Source organism: Onychomys torridus, chromosome 17 (assembly GCF_903995425.1).
Source record: "Onychomys torridus chromosome 17, mOncTor1.1, whole genome shotgun sequence".
Taxonomy (NCBI): Eukaryota; Metazoa; Chordata; class Mammalia; order Rodentia; family Cricetidae; genus Onychomys; species Onychomys torridus.
Window position 1 is genome coordinate 17,719,876 of NC_050459.1, and position 21,616 is coordinate 17,741,491.

At 49.4% G+C, this 21,616-nt stretch overlaps 1 protein-coding gene across 8 annotated transcripts in view; it reads left to right on the top strand.

The window, feature by feature from the left end:
• The window catches only part of Ank1 (ankyrin 1), a 186,582-nt gene that overhangs the window by 123,165 nt on the left and 41,801 nt on the right, over positions 1-21,616 (top strand). For all 8 annotated transcript variants that reach the window (XR_004942988.1, XM_036166316.1, XM_036166317.1 and 5 more), the window contains exons 6-20: positions 8-193; positions 1,097-1,195; positions 1,562-1,660; positions 1,945-2,043; positions 5,832-6,029; positions 7,268-7,366; positions 7,758-7,856; positions 8,291-8,389; positions 9,396-9,593; positions 10,460-10,558; positions 11,173-11,271; positions 14,971-15,168; positions 18,734-18,832; positions 20,712-20,810; positions 21,030-21,128. Coding sequence is in view for 7 of the 8 variants with exons in the window: in XM_036166316.1 (XP_036022209.1) it covers positions 8-193; positions 1,097-1,195; positions 1,562-1,660; positions 1,945-2,043; positions 5,832-6,029; positions 7,268-7,366; positions 7,758-7,856; positions 8,291-8,389; positions 9,396-9,593; positions 10,460-10,558; positions 11,173-11,271; positions 14,971-15,168; positions 18,734-18,832; positions 20,712-20,810; positions 21,030-21,128 (1,869 nt within the window). In the remaining variant the exon portion in view is untranslated. The remainder of the gene's footprint in view (positions 1-7; positions 194-1,096; positions 1,196-1,561; positions 1,661-1,944; positions 2,044-5,831; positions 6,030-7,267; positions 7,367-7,757; positions 7,857-8,290; positions 8,390-9,395; positions 9,594-10,459; positions 10,559-11,172; positions 11,272-14,970; positions 15,169-18,733; positions 18,833-20,711; positions 20,811-21,029; positions 21,129-21,616) is intronic.

Genomic DNA, 21,616 nt, shown 5'->3' on the forward strand with positions numbered 1-21,616 from the left:
TGACCAGGATGGCTTCACTCCACTGGCCGTGGCTCTACAGCAGGGTCATGAGAACGTGGTGGCTCACCTCATCAACTACGGGACGAAAGGGAAAGTACGCCTCCCCGCCCTGCACATCGCGGCCCGCAATGACGACACGCGGACAGCTGCGGTGCTCTTGCAGAACGACCCCAACCCTGACGTGCTTTCCAAGGTGAGGGAAGCCAGCGTGTACATGTCCACCAGGGAGAGCAAGCCAGGGTGCTGGAGGACGGGGCGCCAAAAACACCCTTAGTGTTTTTTCCAAGACCAGAGATGATGGGGATGAAGCAGCTAGGCCTTAAGTGCTCAGCAGCAACGTGGGAGGGCTTAGTGGACAGCCCGACCTCAGATTCCCAGAGAAAGCTGAGATGGTTCTGGCTACTTGGGGCATTCAGAACAGCACCCAGGAGGGCAGGGTGGGCTTCCATCCAGAATGAAGCTGCACCCCAGAGGGGACTGTGGGTCGTCACCCTCTTCTTACCCCACTGCCTTTGCTGCATGAAGTAGTCATCACGTTTAGCTGCAGAAGATCAGGAAGGCATAAAGTGGGGCTCCTGAAGTGGGATATTTAAAGTGTTACTAACAGCTGCTCATCCAGTTAGGCCATTGGCTGTCCCTCAATCAGCTAGATTGCTTGACCTGTTCACACGGTCCCTCCCTCCACCTCTGTGTCCCAGGGGTTTGTTTGGATGTGGTCTAAGGATGTCGATCAGGACAACAGTGGTGAACCCTCTAGCCAAATAGCTGAATCACACACCCTAGTAAGGAGCTGGTAGTCATGGACCCCATAACCCTTCACTGGTGACTCAAATCTCTTCAAGAGAGGTGATCTCAGTTTTTACTTTGCCTCGGCCATAGGCAAAGCCTAGATGTGACTCTGAAGTGATGCTAAGCCTTTGGATATAGCTTGCTACAAGGGCATCTCTTCACCCCGTCCATAGATTTTTGCCATTGGCCAAAGTCTGCTCTGTGGGTCAGGCCCTGTGGCCCTGTTAACTTGTTTAAAAAACCTAAGCTGGTTCTGGGATGGAGGCGCCTGTATGTGACAAGTGACTCTCCCTCTCTCTTGCGCCAGACGGGATTCACACCCCTCCACATCGCAGCTCACTATGAGAACCTCAACGTGGCCCAGCTGCTCCTCAACAGGGGGGCCAGTGTCAACTTCACACCTCAGGTAATCTTGCTGGAGTCTCTGCACACTGTCCAGAGTTCAGGGTACGCCCCTGCCTCTCTCACACACTCTCTCTAGCACCTTGGAATCTACCTGTGTCTCAGAAATGCCTAGGGGGGCCAGGGCCCCAGTGACTATTAAGACCTCATGCTGGGAGATTTCTGACCAACTGTCTCTCAGTTCCCACCAGCTTTGTCTGGAGGAAATTCAAAACCATCAGGTCCTCCCAGATCCCGACTCTTCCTTAGTTAAAGTTGCAGCTTGTCCTGCAGTAGTCGGGAGATGTGGGCAGGTGCTAGGGAGTGGTATGCACACTGCCAACTTCCAAAGAAGCACCAGCTTCTGACGATCCCCCTTTCCTTCCTCCAGAATGGCATCACACCACTGCATATCGCCTCCCGCAGGGGGAATGTGATCATGGTGAGGCTCCTGCTGGACCGAGGGGCTCAGATAGAAACAAGGACCAAGGTAGGTGTCAGCAGCCTTTGGGGCCAGGACAGGGGGATGAGTTCTGCTCTTGAGTCTCACTGGGTGACAGGCTCTCAGTGTGCCGCCTGAGTGTCCCTGAGTGGTCTGCAGTAGTCACTGGGTGCACCAGGGGACAATGACAAACCCGAGCTAAAGTTTTGCCAAGTTGGCCTGAAGGCAGAACCAGAACTTCCACATCTGGGAAAGGTGTTACAGACAGACCTGTGCCACCTAGCCACTGACGGCTGTCTTCAGGGCTTTCCGTTTCTCACTCTCTTCTAAAGGATGAATTGACGCCACTCCACTGTGCAGCCCGGAATGGACACGTAAGAATCTCAGAGATCCTGCTGGACCATGGGGCACCCATCCAAGCCAAAACCAAGGTGTGTGCTTCCTCCTGGGTGTGCCATCTGGCAGGCGGTGCTCCAAGTCAGCTAGACTTTTCTTCTTGCCGTGACAAAATATCTTATAAATGCCATTTAAGGAAAGAAGGGTTCTGGGTGGCTCACAGTTGTAGGGGACACGGTCCCTCATGGTGGTGAAATCAGGGAAGCAGTGGAAGGTCACACTGAGCTACAGTCAGGAAAAAGGAAGACAGATGCTGGCACTCAGCTGTCTTTTTCCTGTTTATGCAGTCTGGGGTCCCAGTCCCAAGGATGGTGTCACCCACATCCGGAGTGGGTGTTCCCTCTTCAGATAAACCTCTCTGGAAAACACCCTAGAAGCAAGGGAAGATCAGACTAAGCCAAGAGTAGAACCCATAGGGCAGACACCAAATCCTACAGCTCTGGGTCCAACATCTGGCCTGGTGTTGAGGTTGTATGTCTTTGCCCCTCCGGCCCCACCACCTATGGCACACAGAGCGCCTCTCTTGAGGCTGCGTTGGCTTGGTACTTGCAGCTTTCCTCATAGGACACGGACTAACTCTTCACCTTCACGACTTCATCAATGGCCTCTCGGGGCCTCCTTGCAGAGTCTGACCCTGCTTCACATTGCTGGGCCTAAGTGGTCTCTAGAACTGCGGCACACGACTCCATAAGCCCCTCAGTCTTGCCTCTTTTATGTCTATAAAACTAACACATGGACAGCACTGCTCAGCTCTGGGGCCGGCCCAGACCCCAGGACCACAGCTGCATTGGCCTCAGTGTGCCTTCCAGGGTGATCCTTTCAAAGTTGTGAGCAGGGAACCCCTGTTCAGTGGCATTCAGTGTTCAGAGGCTCTCCCCTTCCAAATCAATTTACATTTCCAGAGCCAGAAGGATGTTTTTTCTCTTTAATGCGCTAACAGTTACAGCTAACAGAAGCTGCTGCTTCTCCACCACCGTGTCTACAACTTTAAATTCCTTTTCCTGCTGAACTACACAGTTTTGTATCTTCCTCTTCTACAATTGTTCTCTCGCTCACTGTAGACCTGCATGAGTAACCATGACAACACCCAAATGCTAACCTATTTTGAGATTTCTCCCACCACACGAATTCCTCCGTTACTTTGCATCCGGCCTCACCCAAGTTCTCAGGACATGGTAGAAAGAAGCCAGATTCTTCGGCAGACTGTAACATGAAAGGGAGCTTGTTCCTCTCTGAACCCTCATGAGCTGGACCATCACCACCTGTATCCATTCCTGTCAGCTTTCTAGTCTCCCACACTCTGGTGAGCAGGGCCCACTGGGCCCTATTGATAGCCTTCTGGGACTTCTCTAGCCTGAAGTTCTGAAATCTACTCAATTTCTCTCGCAAAGCAGTTCTAAAGGCCTGGGAATTCTGTGTCAGGTTTATCACAGAAACTGCACACTCCTTAGTACCAGTTTTTCTGCACTAGTTATTCTTCTTGTCGCTAGGACGGAATATACGACAAATTCAGGAGGGAAGAGTCTGGTTTGGCTCACAGTCTGAATTTGAGTCCATCATGGCAGAGAAAGCCTAGTGGCAGGAGCATGAGGCAGTGGGTCACATGACACCCATGGTCGGCAACAGAGAGGTGAATGCTGGTGCTCAACTCTCTTTCTCCTTCTGTAGTCAGTCCTGGACCTCAGCCAGCAGGATGGTGCCTCCCATGTTTGGGTTTTCATTTCTCACTTAAACCTTTCTAGAAACACCCTCAAAAATACCAGAGGTGTTTCCATAGTGACTGAAAATCCAGACACATTGACGATGGATATGAGTCACCACGCAGACCCAGGATCCAGTTTCTCTACAATCAGAGATGTAGATTCTGAGTGTGATAGTGTGTACATGTGACATCTATTGCATTCCCTGCCATACTGGAGGCAAAACTTCTTATCTTTTTTTTTTTTTTTTTGAGCTGAGGATCGAACCCAGGGCCTTGTGCTTGCTAGGCAAGCTCTCTACCACTGAGCTAAATCCCCAACCCAAAACCTCTTACCTAGATTAGCAGTCAGCAACATTTTATCTAAAAGCCCAGGTAAGCAAACATATTTTGGCTTTGCAGACAATTTTGTTGCTGTAATTAAAACTCTGCCAATGGGGCAGAAAAATATCCATGGGCAATATGCAGACAAGTGACTATGTTCCAATAAAATATTATGTACGGGCTGGGGAGATGGCTCCATGGTTAAGAACACTTGCTGCTCTTGCACAGGACCCAAGACCAGTTCCCAGTACCCATATCCGGTGGCTTACAATCTCCTGTAACCAACACCTCCAGGGAATCTAACACCCTCTCTGGCCTTTGTGGGCACCAGCATGCATTTGTGCAGACACACACAGACACACACAGGCACATAGGTAAAAATGAAAGGAAATATTAAAAGAATATTTACAAACCCAAATGGCATGCTGGGTTTGGCCCCCGGCTTCAGTTTGCCTGTGTCTGCTCTAAACTAGCCCATTTCTTCCATCCTAGCTACTGAAAGTACAAGAGCTAAGCTTTTAAAAAGTCTTCAGAGTCTAGCACAGATAGGAGAAACTTTTAAAATATATATATATATTTAAAACCATTCCAGTCAAGCTCCAGAAGAAGCTGGAGACAGGCTCATCTCTAGGTTCTAGGGTGTGGACACAAGTCTTCCAGGAAAAGCAAAAGCTGTTGGCCACACAGTGCTTCCCCATCTCCTCCTGACTGGGATGAATTAAGACAGTGTGTCTAAAGCAAACACCAGGCCCATTCACAACCACAGACGTGTGTCTGATGGGGACAAAGGAGGGAGGGATTAAAACCATGTCCTAGGGCTGGAGAAGATGGCTCAGTGGTTAGGAGCACTTCCTGTGCAAGCCTGAGGACCTGATCTGGGGCCTCACTACCTATGTGAAAAGAGCCGAATGTTTCCGTGTATGTGCCTGGAAACCTAGGACTGTGGGGAACAGAGACAGGGTCACCTGGGCCTTCTGGCCTCCAGTTCGGGTCTAGGTTTGGTAAGAGACCGTCTCGAGGGACTAAGGCAGAGAACAATAGAATAGGACATCCAACATTCTCCTTTGGCCTCTGCCCACATCCGAAGGCCACACACACACACACACACACACACACACACACACACACACACACACCGAAATGAAACAAAATATATCTGGGCTAGTGAGATAGCTCAGTGGGTAAGGGTTCCAGAACTCACATGGTAGAGAGCAAAACGTACTCCAGCAAGTCGTCCTTTAACAGTGAATGACCACACATATACCATGGTGCAGACATGCCTTCCCACCACCCCACAAACACACACAATAAATAAATGGGAATGCTTTTCAATTAAAAAGTTGAGAGAGATCTAAAGCCTGTTTAGTGTCCTTTCCCACTCAAAGACACATTAATTAAGGCCTGTCGTGCATGTTGCATGTATTTATTGGGCCCTGTGAGCATTTGGGAAGAATGAGGTAGGGCTTGTAATTAAGAGAAAAGTCGTGTCCAAGATGGCACGTGCAAATTCAATGACTTGGCAAAGGCGGAAATAAGGTCAGACTGAGTGAACAGTATGGACCAGCAAAGCCCTGGGGAGTCCAGGGTGGTCAGGGAGGCCCTGCTGGAAGGTGTGGGGCTGGCTGGAAATGCTGGAGGATTTGGCTAGGTGGGAGAGAACATTTTCGTCAGAGCCCAGCTCACTTGGGCTCCACACTGAAGAACTGTGTCAACAAGGAGGAAATGGTCTTGCCACCACTGTCCTGAGCCCCCTGCTCTGTCCCCAGGGGCTTTGCTATTACTCTCTTTCTCTCCCTTCAGAACGGCTTGTCCCCAATTCACATGGCGGCTCAGGGAGACCATCTCGACTGTGTCCGACTTCTATTGCAATACAATGCAGAGATAGATGACATCACCTTGGATCACCTGACTCCTCTCCACGTGGCAGCCCACTGTGGCCACCACAGGGTGGCTAAGGTTCTTTTGGACAAAGGGGCCAAGCCGAACTCCAGAGCCCTGGTGAGAAGCGGCTGCTATAGGAGGGCTGGAAGGGTGAAGGAATGGGGTGGGTAGGCGAAGAGCTGCATGGGTGCTGCCAGGGTGAAGGGATTGGGGGTTGGAGGGATGCAGAGCTGCATGGGTGCTGCCAGGGCAGTACCATAGGCAAGGGCATATAGGGCCTGGAAGTTTTACACTGTAATCCATATCCAGGGAGTGTGGTCTTCTGCACTTGTGACCAAAGCTTTACCCGCAGGCTGAGGTCCACTGTGGGTTTATCCCCAAGAGCTCTGACTCTGGAAGTCATGTTTATGGTATGCATGTGGGTTCAGGGGCCCCAGCCAGACTCAGAGCTGAGAGGCAGTAACGTCTTAGAAGCAGGCCTGGCCTTCAACCTACTGAGGGGTGAGGATGCATTGGCTTGAGCTGAGTCCATCTCCTCTTAAAGGGGACTGTAGCCACAGCCCTGGGAGGCAGCAGTTCAGACCTCAGGCAGAGTGCTCCTGTGGCTGTGCTCCTCCCCAGGCCAGAGGCCATCAGGGTAGTTCAAAGAGCCATAGAGCATGTCCAGGACCCTTGCCTCACACTTGTCCATTCTCACACGAGAACTGAAGGGGCAGGTACCCTCCAGAGGCAAAAGAGCATTCATTCCTTCAGACCTGCTTGCACTGAGCTCAGACCAGACTCTGGGGTCACTGAAGCTTCCCAAGCTTGGGGCTGTTGATATTAGGGTTGAAATGTGATGTCCTGTCTATTGCAAGGCGTTCGGCACTGTATCTGACCTCTAGACACTACCTGTGACAGCAAAGACATGGAAACAACCCCACCCCCCCCCCCACCCTCACTCCCACCCCCCGAAAACTGACTGTTTGAGAAGCACTGCCCTCGGAAGTACAGAAGAGGCAGACAGACAGATAGAACCCTGCCCCTGTGGAAGGGTATGCCAATGTAGCATGCGGTGGAGCAGAATCCATTTCATTCAGCATCAAATAAAAAGGAAGCAGTTTGCCTCCAAAAAGTACTCTTTTAGTATATCCAGAAATATGACAGAATTTTTAAAAAAATGTTCCCAAACATCATGCTCAGAAATATGCTTGATGTGTAAAGAGAGGGAACACATGTTTGTTGTCTGTTCATGAAGAGACACGGTCTATCCTGCGGTCTATGAGTGCTTGCTGGTGGGCTGGGAAGGAGCAGGATGTCTTTCCAGTTCTTTGGCTACTGTCTGAGTTGATCTGTGTGCTTTGTGTGGGCTACAGAATGGCTTCACCCCCTTACACATCGCCTGCAAGAAAAATCACATCCGAGTCATGGAGCTGCTGCTGAAGACAGGCGCGTCCATTGATGCAGTCACCGAGGTAGGAGAAAGTGTAGGTGGGCCGTCAGCCCTGCCCCCCTCCATCGCCTTGCATGGCTTTTCTCCGTAGCGTGACTGCAGGTGTGCACATGCGTAGGCGCGTGTACATGTCAGCATTTCTCAAAAGGGGCTGGATCAAGGGGACTCACAGACACGAGGACTTTTCACAATGGGAAAGGATGGTTGAATTATAAAGTGGTAACACTTTACTGCCAGAGCTTTTGTCCCTGTGGCCACTTTCCTGAGAACAAGCCCACCTGGTTTAAGTCCGTTCTCTCAGGTAGACATTCATGGAGCTCTCCAGCAATGGACGAGTGTAAGCTATTGCAGCTTGCTCTTCCTCGGGGAGCAAGTTCCGTCCTGCTCATCACACTCCATTCTGTCCCTTCTAGTCTGGACTGACACCTCTCCACGTGGCATCCTTCATGGGACACCTTCCTATTGTGAAGAACTTACTGCAGCGGGGAGCGTCACCCAACGTCTCCAATGTGGTGAGTTTTTGAAGACAGTGAGAGAGCTTGGCTCTGGTCCATGGCTCCGAGGGAAGCTGTGGAAGGGGTCCCTGTTCTCTCCGCCCACAGAAATGGGATTCTCAGGATGGCGAAGGTGTTGGGAGTGGGGCGAACAGGCCTCTCTATTGATGCTTCCCCAGTTAAATTTGTCACACAACTGTACATCTTTAGAGTTTTATTTTGGAACTTCTATAAGTGCAATCTGGAAGTACATCCCCACATTTGAATATTCATTACCTCTGAGGTTTCCTTTCACATTTACCTAGACTACTGAGAGAGAGAGAGAGACTTGGCTGGGCAGCTCCAGCTCTTGGACAAAATCCTCCCAAGCCCAGGCAGCAATCTCAGTTCAGCGTGTGTCCTTTTGCAACCCCAGCATGTGTTAACCGTTCTATAACATTGTTATTTTGCAGAAAGTAGAGACCCCATTGCACATGGCAGCCCGAGCAGGGCATACCGAAGTGGCCAAATATTTGCTCCAGAACAAAGCTAAAGTCAATGCCAAGGCCAAGGTGAGCTCTGGAGGCAGGAAAGGGAGGGTCCCAGGGTCACTCCAGCCTGGTGAAGGGAACCCATTCTGGTCAAGGCCAGGGGCTCACAGGCATTACCACCTCCATATAGATCACACCAAAAGCTCCAGCTCTGCTTTGCTGGAGTTCTGAGAAGGGCAGAGATATTCTTGCATCCAAGCTGTGTTTCTGTAGCATAACAGAACCCAGGGAGCAGGCTGGCCTGCAGCTTTTATTGGGCTAATGAGTAGGTGTGGCTAGAGGAAGGGAGTTGGTAAGATGGCGTTACCGGTGGTAATCAGCCAGGATTCACTTGATCTAAAAGTAAAGGATCCCCTGTTGTTTACTGGATGATGAAGAAATGATAAGATCAGCTATCAAGTGTGCTAGATAGGCTGCGTGGCAAAGACCTACATTCTGCAGGTGACAGGCCCCTTTGAGCATCTTTGCTTGAGCCCAGTAGCCAATATGCCTTCTGTGGAATCCCTGCACCATGAGCTATACCTGGAAGTTGGAAAAGAGTGGGATAAATGGCTGTCTTTCCTGATCAGTGGTTTGCAGACCTGTGACTGCTGGCATAGAGAACATCAAAGTCAAGTTCAAACATAAATTAAGTCCACGAGGCAGAAGCTTGGGAGACAAAGCTTGTTGGAATAGCCATCGGTTTACTGAGTACCTTTTCTAGTCCAACATGGTGAACCCTTTGTGTCCATTAGCGGTTTGATCTGAGCCCTATGAAATAATATTACAATTCCCCACTTACAACTGGGGAAGCTGAACCAACCTTTGAACAAGTAAGTAGCACTAACCACAAAGCTGGTGAGTTGTGAGGATTAAATGAGGTAGAGCATATTATTTTCTGTAATTCAGAGACTGGAAGAAATCCCAGATCTTTTTATTCATGGCTGAATCATTTGCACTCTCTGGGCCTTGCCTCCCGCCCCTGGGAAATACAGTTGGGTTTGGAAAGGTTAACATTTCCAGTTCTGTGTTTTCACCTGGGGTCCAGGATGACCAGACGCCGCTTCACTGTGCCGCTCGCATTGGCCACACAAGCATGGTGAAGCTCCTGCTGGAGAATGGTGCCAGCCCCAACCTAGCTACCACTGCTGGCCACACGCCCCTGCATACCGCAGCCCGGGAGGGCCATGTGGACACAGCCCTGGCCCTTCTGGAGAAGGAGGCATCCCAAGCCTGCATGACCAAGGTACAGTCATATAGCTGCTGTTCCAATTCTTAGAAAGCAACAGGCTGGCAGGGTTTAGTGGCCCATCTGTGATCACAGCATCCAGAAAGCTGAGACAGGGGGATCACTTGAGCCCAGGTGCTCAAGGCCAACCTGGGCAACAAAGCAAGACTGGATCCCCAAAAAAACAAAAACAGAAACAAACAAACAAACAAACAAACAAACAAAAAAAACCCCACAGATGTTTCAGAAACAGTAGGCTAGGCCCGGGCTCCGAGGGGATCACCAACTAACCTTCTTTGTGGTTGTGGGACACTGCAGGCCCACTGTATCATCTACTTCCCCAGAAAGGGCACATTCAGTTCTCTGCTCCCACCCAGGTTCCTTCTATTTCTCCTGCAGCAGTTAACTTGCTAGACATTTGTTCCTAGGATCCAGGGGTTCAAGGACTAGGAAGTAGCTTTTTTGTAAAGGCGTGCTTGCCTGGTACACACAAGCCTCCAGGTTCACTGTCCAGAGCTGCAAAAGATAACTAACTAAATAACTGGACAGAGTGACACACACTTGTGATCCAATACTTCAGAGAATGCAGCAAAGAGATCTGGAGTTCAAGGCCAACCTGGGCCACATAGTAAGACTGTCTCCAAAGGAACAATAAACAAAAGAGACAAGCAACTGACAATATCGGAGGCAGCTTTCTCTTTCTTGTAGGAGAGTTGGCCAGATGGTACTCAGGGAGGCTTGTAGCCTCTAGCAGGGACCAAAATACGCCCTTCTGCCACATTGGCATTCCCATGCTGCTTAGGGCAAGAAGAATCCTAACCATACCTTCCTTCAGACCAGTGGCATTGGCCACCATGGTCCTGATGGCCTGTGTTTCTCCTCAGAAAGGATTTACCCCTCTCCATGTGGCTGCTAAGTATGGGAAGGTACGGGTGGCCGAGCTGCTCCTAGAACGCGATGCGCATCCCAATGCAGCTGGAAAGGTGAGTTTGAACTTCCTTCTCCCCTTCTTGGTCTGAGAAGATTCCCTCTCCTGTGTGGTTAGAGGAAGTGAGAAGGGACAGACTTCCCCACTGGGAATCACCTCTCCTGGCTGGGCAGCCGTCCATAGAGGATGGTCTTTGGAGGAAGGCAATCCTGACAAAAGCCTTGTCCCTTAGAAGGGCCTGGTACTCTCTGAACAAGTGTGTTGATTTCATGGCCCCCTCCCCAGCAGGGATGAAGAAATGATCCTAGATCCTGCTGGAGCTGTCTTTCAGGGCCTCTCCTTTGAGACTGGCTTTAGGCAGATTTTTTTTTTCCTTTTTCTACAGTATTGATGATGGAACCCAGCACTGGAGTGTAGGCTAAACAAGCTCTCTACTATTAAGCTTAAATAAAGAGATTTATTTTCACCTTTGCTGTGATGAAATAAAGCCTAGGGCTGTCACATGCTGGCCAGGTGCTTGACCACCAAACTCCACCCAGCCCAGTTTTGGGTGGGTCCTTACCTGGGAAAGAAGCACCACTGTGGATTGGAAAGTAGCTCCTGCTTGTCTAAGTGGCCCCCTCACAGAAAGGAAGCTGTTCATTTCCCCTCTGCTCTGTCACCCTGCAGAATGGCTTGACTCCCCTGCATGTAGCCGTCCATCACAACAACCTGGACATCGTCAAGCTCCTACTCCCCCGAGGTGGCTCCCCGCACAGCCCTGCCTGGGTAAGGCTCCTAAACCAGCTCCTGTCTAAAGCAGGGCTTCTCAACCTTCCTAACGCTGCAACCCTTCAATATAGTTCTTCATGCCATGGCGACCCCCAGCCACAAACTTATTTTTGTTGCTACTTCATAACTGCAATTTTACTACTGTTATGGGTTGCAATGCTAAATATCTGATATGCAGGATATAGGATATGTGACCCCTGTGAACGGGTCATTCAACCCCCTCAAGGGGTCATGACCCACAAGTTGAGAACCTCAGAGGTTTAGTGTTTGACTCTATGTAAACACAGACATGTCACAACACCGTCACAAACACTACCTGTAGGACCATTGCTGCCATCTGGGGGCTCATAGCATGGGAAGTGGGTAATACTTTCCTGTCAGACGGTCCCTCACAATGGTGGACTTCAGTTTACACACCCCATGTCCCCACCCCCACCAGCTACATGTCAACTGTGTTTTGTAAACGGATGGTCAAAGGTCTAGTCCATGAGAGTCCTCCTGGAGCCACAAGCCTGGTTCTCAGAGATTTCACTTGGTGGGACTGTGGTCCACTGGGGTATCCCATTCTGGACCTGTTTCCAACGTTCTGGTGCTGGGCGCAGTGGCCACACCTCTCTTGAAGCAAAGAGTCTAAGTGTGAGGGTCTCCCTAGTTTATTTCTATTTTTGAATATAGACATTGTGATGGGGGCTATAACTCCTACATGTTCTGCATTGGCTGCACATCTGGCTTCTGAAATACACTGCCAAGTATAGGACTCTGTGGCCAGGGAAGGGGGGAAAAATCCAGAGGACAGAGGAAGGAGCTTTTTGAGGACCAGATTACCCCTGGGCCAAGGTGGGGTTTGTATCTGTGAGGGCAAGAGAACACCATGAGACTGGCCAGGAGCAGAGTCAGGGCCAGCATAAAAGAGACACCCATGGTCCCTGCACCAGGCGCCCAGCCTTCTGACAGGACAGCCTGAGAATGACTTATGGCAGAATTCAGTCACACAGCAGGGGTTCCAGTGCCACCCACCAAGGAGAGAGTCTTTTGGTGGGTCACTGTGGGCTTCAGCTGACACCTGCCAATTTCATCCATGGGGAGGGGGCCAAGTGGCTTCAGCTTTGTTTTCTCTGGTCAGTATAATGCTCACCTCAATTCACAGCATCCGTCTCCTGCAGACACAGCGTGCCTCAGGAAGCCCCTGTCTCCTCAGGCTTCCTCCCTCCTGTGGTAGAGAGCCCTACGTCATTGTGCAGAGGTAGCACACAGCCGGCTAAGATGTTGACTTACTCCTGCTTCTAAAAATAAGAAACCGGACTCCCCTCCTCCCCCTCCTCCTCCTCCTCCTCATTCCCACTTATATAAACGGAGCTGGAGCCAGGTTCATGATATTTAAAGAGAGTGAAAGGCAGCTCAAAGCCTGCACAGATGGGGTTTGTTTCCATGGCAAAAATAGTTTCCAAAGTAGTCTGGCAATTTTGTAGAATTTCACAGTAAATCCCTTTGCACCCAAACCAAACTCTCCCCTTCTCGGTCTGATGCGAACAGATCCCCTCCCCTGTGCATTCTTTCCCTGAGCTTATCTCCTCAGGAAGAGGAGTCTTTTACTGACATATATCCCTGCCTGACCTCTCCCTGGCTCTCTGACCTAGATACCATTTCTCCTTGTTACCCACAAAAGGTCATCGTTCCTTTAGTCCCGGTTTGGGGGACACTCTAATAGGTTGGTCCATGCTCTGAGATGGTCAGTGACTCATACCTTCCATTTTAACCCAAGGTGACCTGGAAGATTTAGCCATCTCCAGGGCAAGCTTGTCCCTGACAAATCAGTGTCTGTTCATGACAGTGTGTTAGATACCCACAGCAGCCCGAGTGACCTGGGACTCCTGCTGTCCTATCCATGGATGCTCTGCAAATGTCTCCAATGACTGTGCCTTGAGGGTGAAGAAAAGACCTAAAAAGCCTTGTTCTGCTATAGTGAGTGGCTGTCCTTGTTTCACCAAGACATCTCAACCAGAAATGTGGGTGGTCCCTCAGGAAGACAGTGAGTGGCAAGCAAAAACCCACAGACAGCTGAAGGAATGCTGGCCAGTGTGGGAAAGCATGCGTCTGGATACAGTCGCACACAGGAACTGTCGTCTGCTGTGTAGGCTGGGTGGACGTAGCATGGACATAGGAGGTCATGGGTCCTGTCATGGAAGTCTTCTGGCTTAGCACTCCTTCACTCTGAATATTGCAGGGCCTGGCTACTCAAAGTATGGTTCTCGGACCAGCGACCTCAGCATCACCTGGTCCTCAAGCCCTATCCAGACCTTCCGGATCCAATTCCGAACTGAACAAGGTCACAAGTGCTATGCACACACAGCATAGTTCAAGAAGCCAACAGGACCTAGAATCCATGGTCTGTTAAAGCAGATCACCTCTCAGAGAGAGTTTCAAAATAGGGAGGAATACAGATGCCTGCCTGCCTTACTATGTGTGGTTGGGGTAATACTCCAGCAAGATCACAGGAAGAAACAGTTTCTAATGAGATCACCAACTGACCCTATTGCCTGTCCACTGTAGGATGAGGAGCTCACTCATACTAGAAACCCAACCACTGACAATGATTTGCTACAAAAACAACATAGATGAATAATAGAATTTAAAGCCAGAAGGGATATTCCACCTATGTGACCAGCACTTGAGAGTTGGAGGCAGGAGAACCTGCCTTCAGTTTGAGGCCTACTTGGGCTATGTTGTATCTCCAGGCCAGCTTGGACTCCAGAGTGAGACCCTCGTACAGGGTGACATGGTTAACTGGTAAGACCAACATTTGTCATCTTTCTTGCCCAACTCTATCTGGCAAAGCCACCACACACAGCTGCACTGTTCTCATGTCTTAATTTCGGAAAGCACTTCCTTGCGAGTACATAATTACATTTGATCCACCCAGAATTTTTTTTTTTTTTTTTAGAAATAAACAAGGCAGATGTTTCCCCTACTTTTAATGATCTTTTAAAATATGTAAAGAAAGAAGTCATCTAGGTGGTTGGAATACTACCCTGGGTCGCAGATGGCTCAGAGAATAGAACTGGCTAGCTCCTCCACGTCCTTGAGTCCCCTGCCAGCAGGTCCAAAGAACAACGCCGTGGCCCAACTGCATCAGGAAAGGTTCCTTTTAGGGAGCTAATAGAAGAAAAAGAACAGTAATACATCCTGAAGAGGAAGTGGGAGCTTCTCGAGACCAGCCACTCTGTTGTTGTTGTTGTTGCTTAACAGGGTTTCACTAACTGGCCCTGACTGATTCCAGGCTCACCCTTCCTCAGACTCCAGAATGTTAGGATTATAAGTGTGTGCCGCTGTACGTGGTTCCTTTTCTTTTCCATGTGAAGCATTTGGGGCTTTGAGTCCTTACTGCCAGTAGGGAGAGATGGGAAACTTTAACTCTTCCCTAACCTCACCTTGAAGCTGGAATCTGAATTGTGCCTGGTAACATCGCTTCCTGCCTAGCAGCGCATCTGGGAAAGATGATTGGTCACAACCGACTGTGAGAAGGGTGCAGATGTTTGCCGGCTACTGGAGCCTGGCCTCCAACAGTCGTGTGTCCATTTGTCCGTTCATTTAACATGCTTTCCTTGATGACAACAGCCCTGCTCAGAGCCCCATGTCCTCCTGTCATTGCCTCGGCTGTCGGCTGAAAGAGCACTCAGGTACCTCCCTCTGTTTCAGAACGGCTACACTCCTTTGCACATTGCTGCCAAGCAGAACCAGATAGAGGTGGCCCGAAGTCTGCTGCAGTATGGAGGGTCGGCAAATGCCGAGTCTGTGCAAGGCGTGACCCCGCTGCACCTTGCTGCCCAAGAGGGCCACACAGAAATGGTGGCTCTTCTCCTGTCAAAGCAAGCCAATGGCAACCTGGGAAATAAGGTAGGCCCCTCTGAGTTCACCCTATACCTTCAGTGAAGGGGTTAGCTCATGTGCTTTACCCAGTGTTCTGCTTCTGCCTGAGATATGAGGGTGGGTCACTGATGACAGACAGCATGCCGTAAGTTTTGTCTTGGTGTCATACTGAATCCACAGCCAGCTGGTAAGGCTGTGAGACCCTGAGCCACTGTACCCCTCCAGTGTCAAACTGCCTTGCTCTACTCCTCTGAGGATCTACGAGAAAACCACCACGGAAACCCAGAACATGCTTGCCCCAGGGTGGGCCAGCATCTACATTCAGGAGTACATTGCATATTTTGGTACTGCATGTCTACTTTCTGTGTTAGAAAGTTTGGGGTTTTTTTTTTTATGTGTGTGTGTGTGGTATCATCCTCCTTCTCTGGCTCTTCTAATCCTTCCATGTAAAAAGCCAGGCCTGGTAGCATGTGGTAATAGTCCCAGTGTTGCTAGGGTAACAGAGGCAGGAGGAACATTGAAGTCCACTGACCTGTGGTGGTATTGTGTTCCCCAAAATATTGTGTACCCTAATAAACTTATCTGGGATCAGAGACAGAACAGCCACAATATTAAACATAGGGGATAGGCAGTGGTAGCACACGCCTTTAATCCTAGCATTCCAGAGGCAGAGATCTACCTGGATCTCTGTGTGTTCAAGGATACAGCCAAGCATGGTGACTCACGCCTTTAATCCCAGGGAGTGATGGCAGAAAGCAGAAAGGTATATAAGGCATGAGGACCAGAAACTAGAAGCATTTGGCTGGTTAAGCATTTGGCTGGTTAAGCATTCAGGCTTTCGAGCAGCAGTTCAGCTGAGATTCATTTGGATAAGGACTCAGAGGCTTCCAGTCTGAGGAAAAGGGATCAGCTGTGGAACTAGCGAGGTGAGGAAACTGTGGCTTGTTCTGCTTCTCTGATCTTCCAGCATTCACCCCAATACCTGGCCTCAGGTTTGATTTTACTTATAAGACCTTTTAAGTTTCATACTACATCTGGCACCCAACAAAGTTTCATGCCACACTGACCAGCTAGCAGAGAGCTGTTTCCAGTTAGAGACCAAAGATAAGGTGCATAGCTCCTACAGACTGACACCAAGGTAAACTTCTGATGCTCCAGACGTTCCCATATACATGTACATCTACACACAAACACAAAGCGGCTCTCAATCTTGCTTGATCCCATTGATAAAGCATGTCTAGGACAGACAAATTCCCATCCTCCTCTGATGGCATGCAGAGTACCTTCTAGTCCCGTGAATGCCAGCAGCAGAGGTGAAGGTTCTAGGTAGGCACCAGCCTGACTTCATGTTCAGTGAGGTATGTAGGTGTGGTCCTCAGCAATAGGGCTTTACCATTAGTTTGCGAAGAGGAGCCAATAGCTTTGGCAATAGTCTGAGTTGTTTGGGGGTGCTACATAGAGCCTCAACTAGATGCAACCCATTCCTGGCACTGGAGGTTTCACTTGGTGGTGAAAGGTATCTAGTTGGGGCTTTGCCTCCTCCATTTAGATTTTATATATATTAAAGAAGCTTTTGCTGTAGTAGGTTTCCATGTAACCCTTCAAGTAGCCCTTAGTGTGAGCTGTCCTTCCTGTATTCCCTCCATACCCCACTCTCTCCTCCCCTTCTAATACTCCCATCCCAGTCTGCCCCATCTCTCCATGTCTGTTTGTTCTACTTTCCTCCCCTTGGGAGATCCTTCCTGCTCCCTAGGTCCTTACTCTATACCTAACCTCTATGGTTGTACAGATTGTAGCATGGCTATTGAAGGCTTAAACACTAACATGCACACGTGAAAGAATATATACCATATTTGTCTTTTGAGGTCTGGGTTACTTCATTTAGGATGAATTTTTTTTTGTAACTCCATCCACTTACTTGTGAATTCTATGATTTCAATTTTTAATAGCTGAATAATATTCCATTGTATAGAGGTACCACATTTTCGTTATCCATTCATCTCTGGATATCTAGGCTGTTTCTAATTTCTGGCTATTATGAGTACAGCAGCAATGAACCTGGTTGACTAAGATCCTCTATAATAGGATGAAGAGTTCTCTGGGTATATGCCCAAGGATGGAGAGCTGGATTTTGAGGTATATCTACTCCCGGTTTCCCAAGGAAGTGCCACACTGATTTCCATAGTGGCTGTACAAGTTTGCACTCCCAGCAGCAAGGGATGTGTGTTCGCCTTACCCCACATCCTCACCAACACGATTTGTTTTATGGATCTTGGCCATTTTGACAGGTGTAAGATGAAATCTCAAAGCAGTTTTGATTTGCATTTCCCTGATGACTAGGAATGTTGAGCCCTAACTTGAACTCTAAGTGTTTCTCAGCCATTTGTGTTTTGTCTTTGTGAACTTTATTTAATTCTGTACCACATTTTTTAATTGGGTTATTTGTTTTCTTGATGTTCAGTTTTTTCTTTTAGTTCTTTATTCTTTTATTTGTTTAGTTCTAATATCTATATTTTAGATATTAACCCTGTATCCGGTGTATTACTAGTTAAGATCTTTTCCCATTCAGTAGCCTGCAAATCCTCAGAGGTTAAACACAGGAATAAAATAACCCCAGACCAGCAAATCAAAAAAGAGGGTCGGGGGACCCACACCATAACAACAAAATAGCAGGAATCAGTACTCACTGCTCTTTAATAACTGTCAATATTAATGATCTCAACTTGCCAATTAAGAAAAAATGAAACAACAGATTAGATTAGATTAGATTAGATTAGATTAGATTAGATTAGATTAGGAAACAGGATCCAGACCTTGGGCAGCCTGAGGAAGTAGAGTCATTTGATGAGGAACCAGAGTTGGGCTTTTATATTCAGCTGAGGAAGTAAAGGGAAGGAGGCTTTCCCAACAGATTTTGTGCACATTCCCACATAGCAATCAACACCTTGACATATCACTATTCTCGCGAGGAAGCTGGTGAGAAGTCGGAGAATGTGGTCCTTTCCCTCCCAGAAGGGCCCACCCTCCTCACAGTGCCGTGGGCTGCAGGGCAGTGGTAGCCCATGCTCTCAGAGTTGCAGCATGATTTTACGTGGATGGCACTGTCTCAGATGCCCCCTGCTGTGCCCTTGAGATAAGTCGGCGGTAGCCTGTATCTTCTAGACCCAAGGCAGCGAGTTTGCCGTGGAAATAACAGTTCCTACAATTGAAAGTCTTCGTTGAGTGGATCTATTGTCTGTGGACCAACCCAAGCCCACTGCTTAGTGCTCTAAAACTTTATTGGAACTCGGCCAGGCCCGGTGGTTTCCCTGCTGGCTGGAACTGCTTGTTCCCAGGATTGGCAAAGTGACAAAGACACAGGTCTCATAAATTAGCGGTCGGGCCCGTAACAGAAAAAGCTGTCTGACCCTTCCCTATGTTAGTCACCTAACATTCAGATGAGGACATGGAGGCCCAGGATAGGAAGATTTTTGCCAGTCAGATCGCCGATTTGGTGCTGCATAGGCTTGGGGCTTTCAAGCCCCACAGTCCTATCACTGCAGCCTGGGATTCTTCCCTGACTCAAAGCTGATGCACATCTGTTTCTTTTTAGAGCGGACTCACTCCTCTCCACCTGGTAGCACAAGAAGGCCATGTCCCAGTGGCAGACGTGCTGATCAAACATGGAGTCACAGTGGATGCTACCACCCGGGTAAGGCAGGCCACCCTATGCTGGCATCTGTCATGGCTCCCTCCCTTCGCTGCGTGCTCTGTCACAATCCATCACAATGCCCCCCCTTATACCTTAGAACATCACAGGGGCACTCCCTCAGAATTGTCTCCTTCATGGACACAAAACCTGAGGATCAATGTGTTTCTCCTTTTCCTGAGACTGGTAAGAAGTCTGGAGACACCGGCATTCATGGCCACTCGTTACATCTGGGAATTCTTTAAAGTTTGCTAGACCTTTGAGTTTGTCCTAAGAACTTGGAAGGGGTGTTTACACATGATGTTAAGTCCTGTCCTACGTGTGTAGTAAGCATGTAGAGGACAGCCGGGCTTCCTCTGTGTCACTTGGAAGTACAGCCCCTTTCATGCCAGGATTGTGTTGAATGGAGTTTGGCTTTCTCTCAAGATCTCTGTGTCAAGGAGTCCTGTGTTGTGGTGTAAGGGTGAGTGTGTGGGTGGTGCACAGCACAATGCTCTGGGCGTTTGCTGTGTGGGGACATGACTGCAGTGTGGGGAAGGAGCTGTAAAATGTGACATCTAGACTAAGAAGCTGGCAGCCCAGAGGGAGAAAAGAGCACCCCCAGCTGGTGGGAGAAGGGACTGCATGGAAGAGGAACACGCTCGTTCCTTTTGTTACCTTAAGTAGAAGGGACAAAGGGTTGAGGACATAACTCAGGGTCCTAGCAATGTGTCAGGCCCAGGATCCCGTCCCCAGCACTGAAAAAACCCCAAAGAAGGAGCAGAGTGATACCACCAGCAGTGTACACACGCACGCACACACGCACACATGCACCTCAGTACCATAGATGCTCTAGCCATGATGTGCTGAAGACACCCCAAGAAGAGCTGCCCACAGCTTCAGCAAGAATCTCTTTAAAGCCCAAGAATATCCTTATCCTAGTTTAGTCCTTTGGGACCATCCCTGAAGGACCCTGTTCTGTACATTAGGCTGCCTCATGGATGACAAAGGACATATCAGGACATGAGGGTCTGACCCATAGGGTCTGTGTTAAGAGCCTATGGAATCTTCAGCTGACTCCCTAAGGACATGTGTGACCAAAGAGGGGCTGGCTTGTCAGCCATTTGGGTGTAACACCAATCAATGGGAGCTGGGGCAGAGTTTGAACATGGAGGACGTGGAGCACCTGCTGGTATGTGGGAGACCTGGTTCACCCCTACCAAAACTAAACAAGCAAAAAACCAACAGGATAGATTCTTTGGAAATTAGCCCGGCAGCCCACAGTCACATGAATAACCATGGCCCATCACTTTAGACCACGGTCACTTCCTATACACTCTAGTAACTCAGCTAGCATCTGGATGCTTACAGTGGGGCCCCACCCCTCTAGTAGGAGAAATGAGTCTGCTGTTGTGAATGTCAGCATTGACAGTACATGGCTGTCTGTCCTCCCGTCAGCACGGACCCATCAGCCCCTCCTTTCTAAAGAGAACGCTTCCCAAATCCTGGTGCAGCTCTCTCCGATCACCCCTGCAAACCTTTCTAAGTGCTTCCACAGACATTTGTCCCCACTCTGCCCTCCCTCTGCTTCATGTCGGCTGCCCTTGCTCACCTTCAAGGCTAACAGTATTCAGCCTAGCCCTGTCTTCCAGGCTCGTGTCAGCCTTCCGATGGCCTGCTTGATGACATCAGTAATATCTCAACCTTCCCCAGTCTGACACCAGATTCTGTCCCTTCGCTAACCAGTATCAGCACCATGTCTCACAGCAGCCCTCACCCTTCCCCTACCTTTCTTACCCTCCCTAAAGCAGTTGCTTCCGTAAGGATTCCATTTAAGCATGGCTCTGCTGGTGCTCGGCATGCCCAGATGACTTCCCACCCACGTTCATTTCTTGCCTTTCAGATGGGCTACACCCCGCTCCACGTGGCCAGTCATTATGGAAACATCAAGCTGGTGAAGTTTTTGCTACAGCACCAGGCAGATGTCAATGCCAAGACCAAGGTACAGGGGCACCTTACACCCAACTCCCATGCTGACAGCTCCTAGGCACTCACTTTGGAGGCAACAGAGCCACTCCAGGCCCTGATTCAGTCCTAAGCTTTGAACCTAAAGAAGGAAGTGGGGGGGGGGGCAGTTTTAGTAGATGGACTCTGGAGTTTGTATGCAGTTCTCCGCCCCAACAGCTCACTGATCCTGCCCAATGTCTGCCTTACTTCATAGCTAGGATACAGTCCCTTGCACCAAGCAGCTCAGCAAGGACACACAGACATTGTGACACTGCTCCTGAAGAATGGTGCTTCTCCGAACGAGGTTAGCTCGGTGAGTACCCAACTGGTCCCATTTCACACAGCAAGGGCAGCATCCCTAACCATACAGGTTGCTGACACTCTGGAGTCTGGGCAGAGCTACACACCATAATGTAGCTGCCCTGTGCACTCCAGGCCTTAGACATTGGAATATGGCTCTCTTTTTGGTCACTTGAGAGTGACCTTCACCAACACCATGCCTCCTCTGCTCTGGCTTGGTAACTGTTCCTGCTGACACACCTTCTGCTGTGTTTGAAGCTACCTTTGTGAAGTATGGCATAAGTAGGCAAAATTAAGTGCTTTGGACCTGGAAGACATCCCTAGCAGCCTTGGCGATTGTGGTTTGGGATGGATTTCCTGTCCTGACTGTGGGGTTGGTGGGATTAGCCTACAGGGCTGTTCCCAACTCAGAAAGCTGTGGACCCTTGACTGCAGATGTTTGCGGAGGGTGTAACCGCAGCTGGGCTGATGTCATGTGGAGCCCGGGCACAGTCTGCAAGC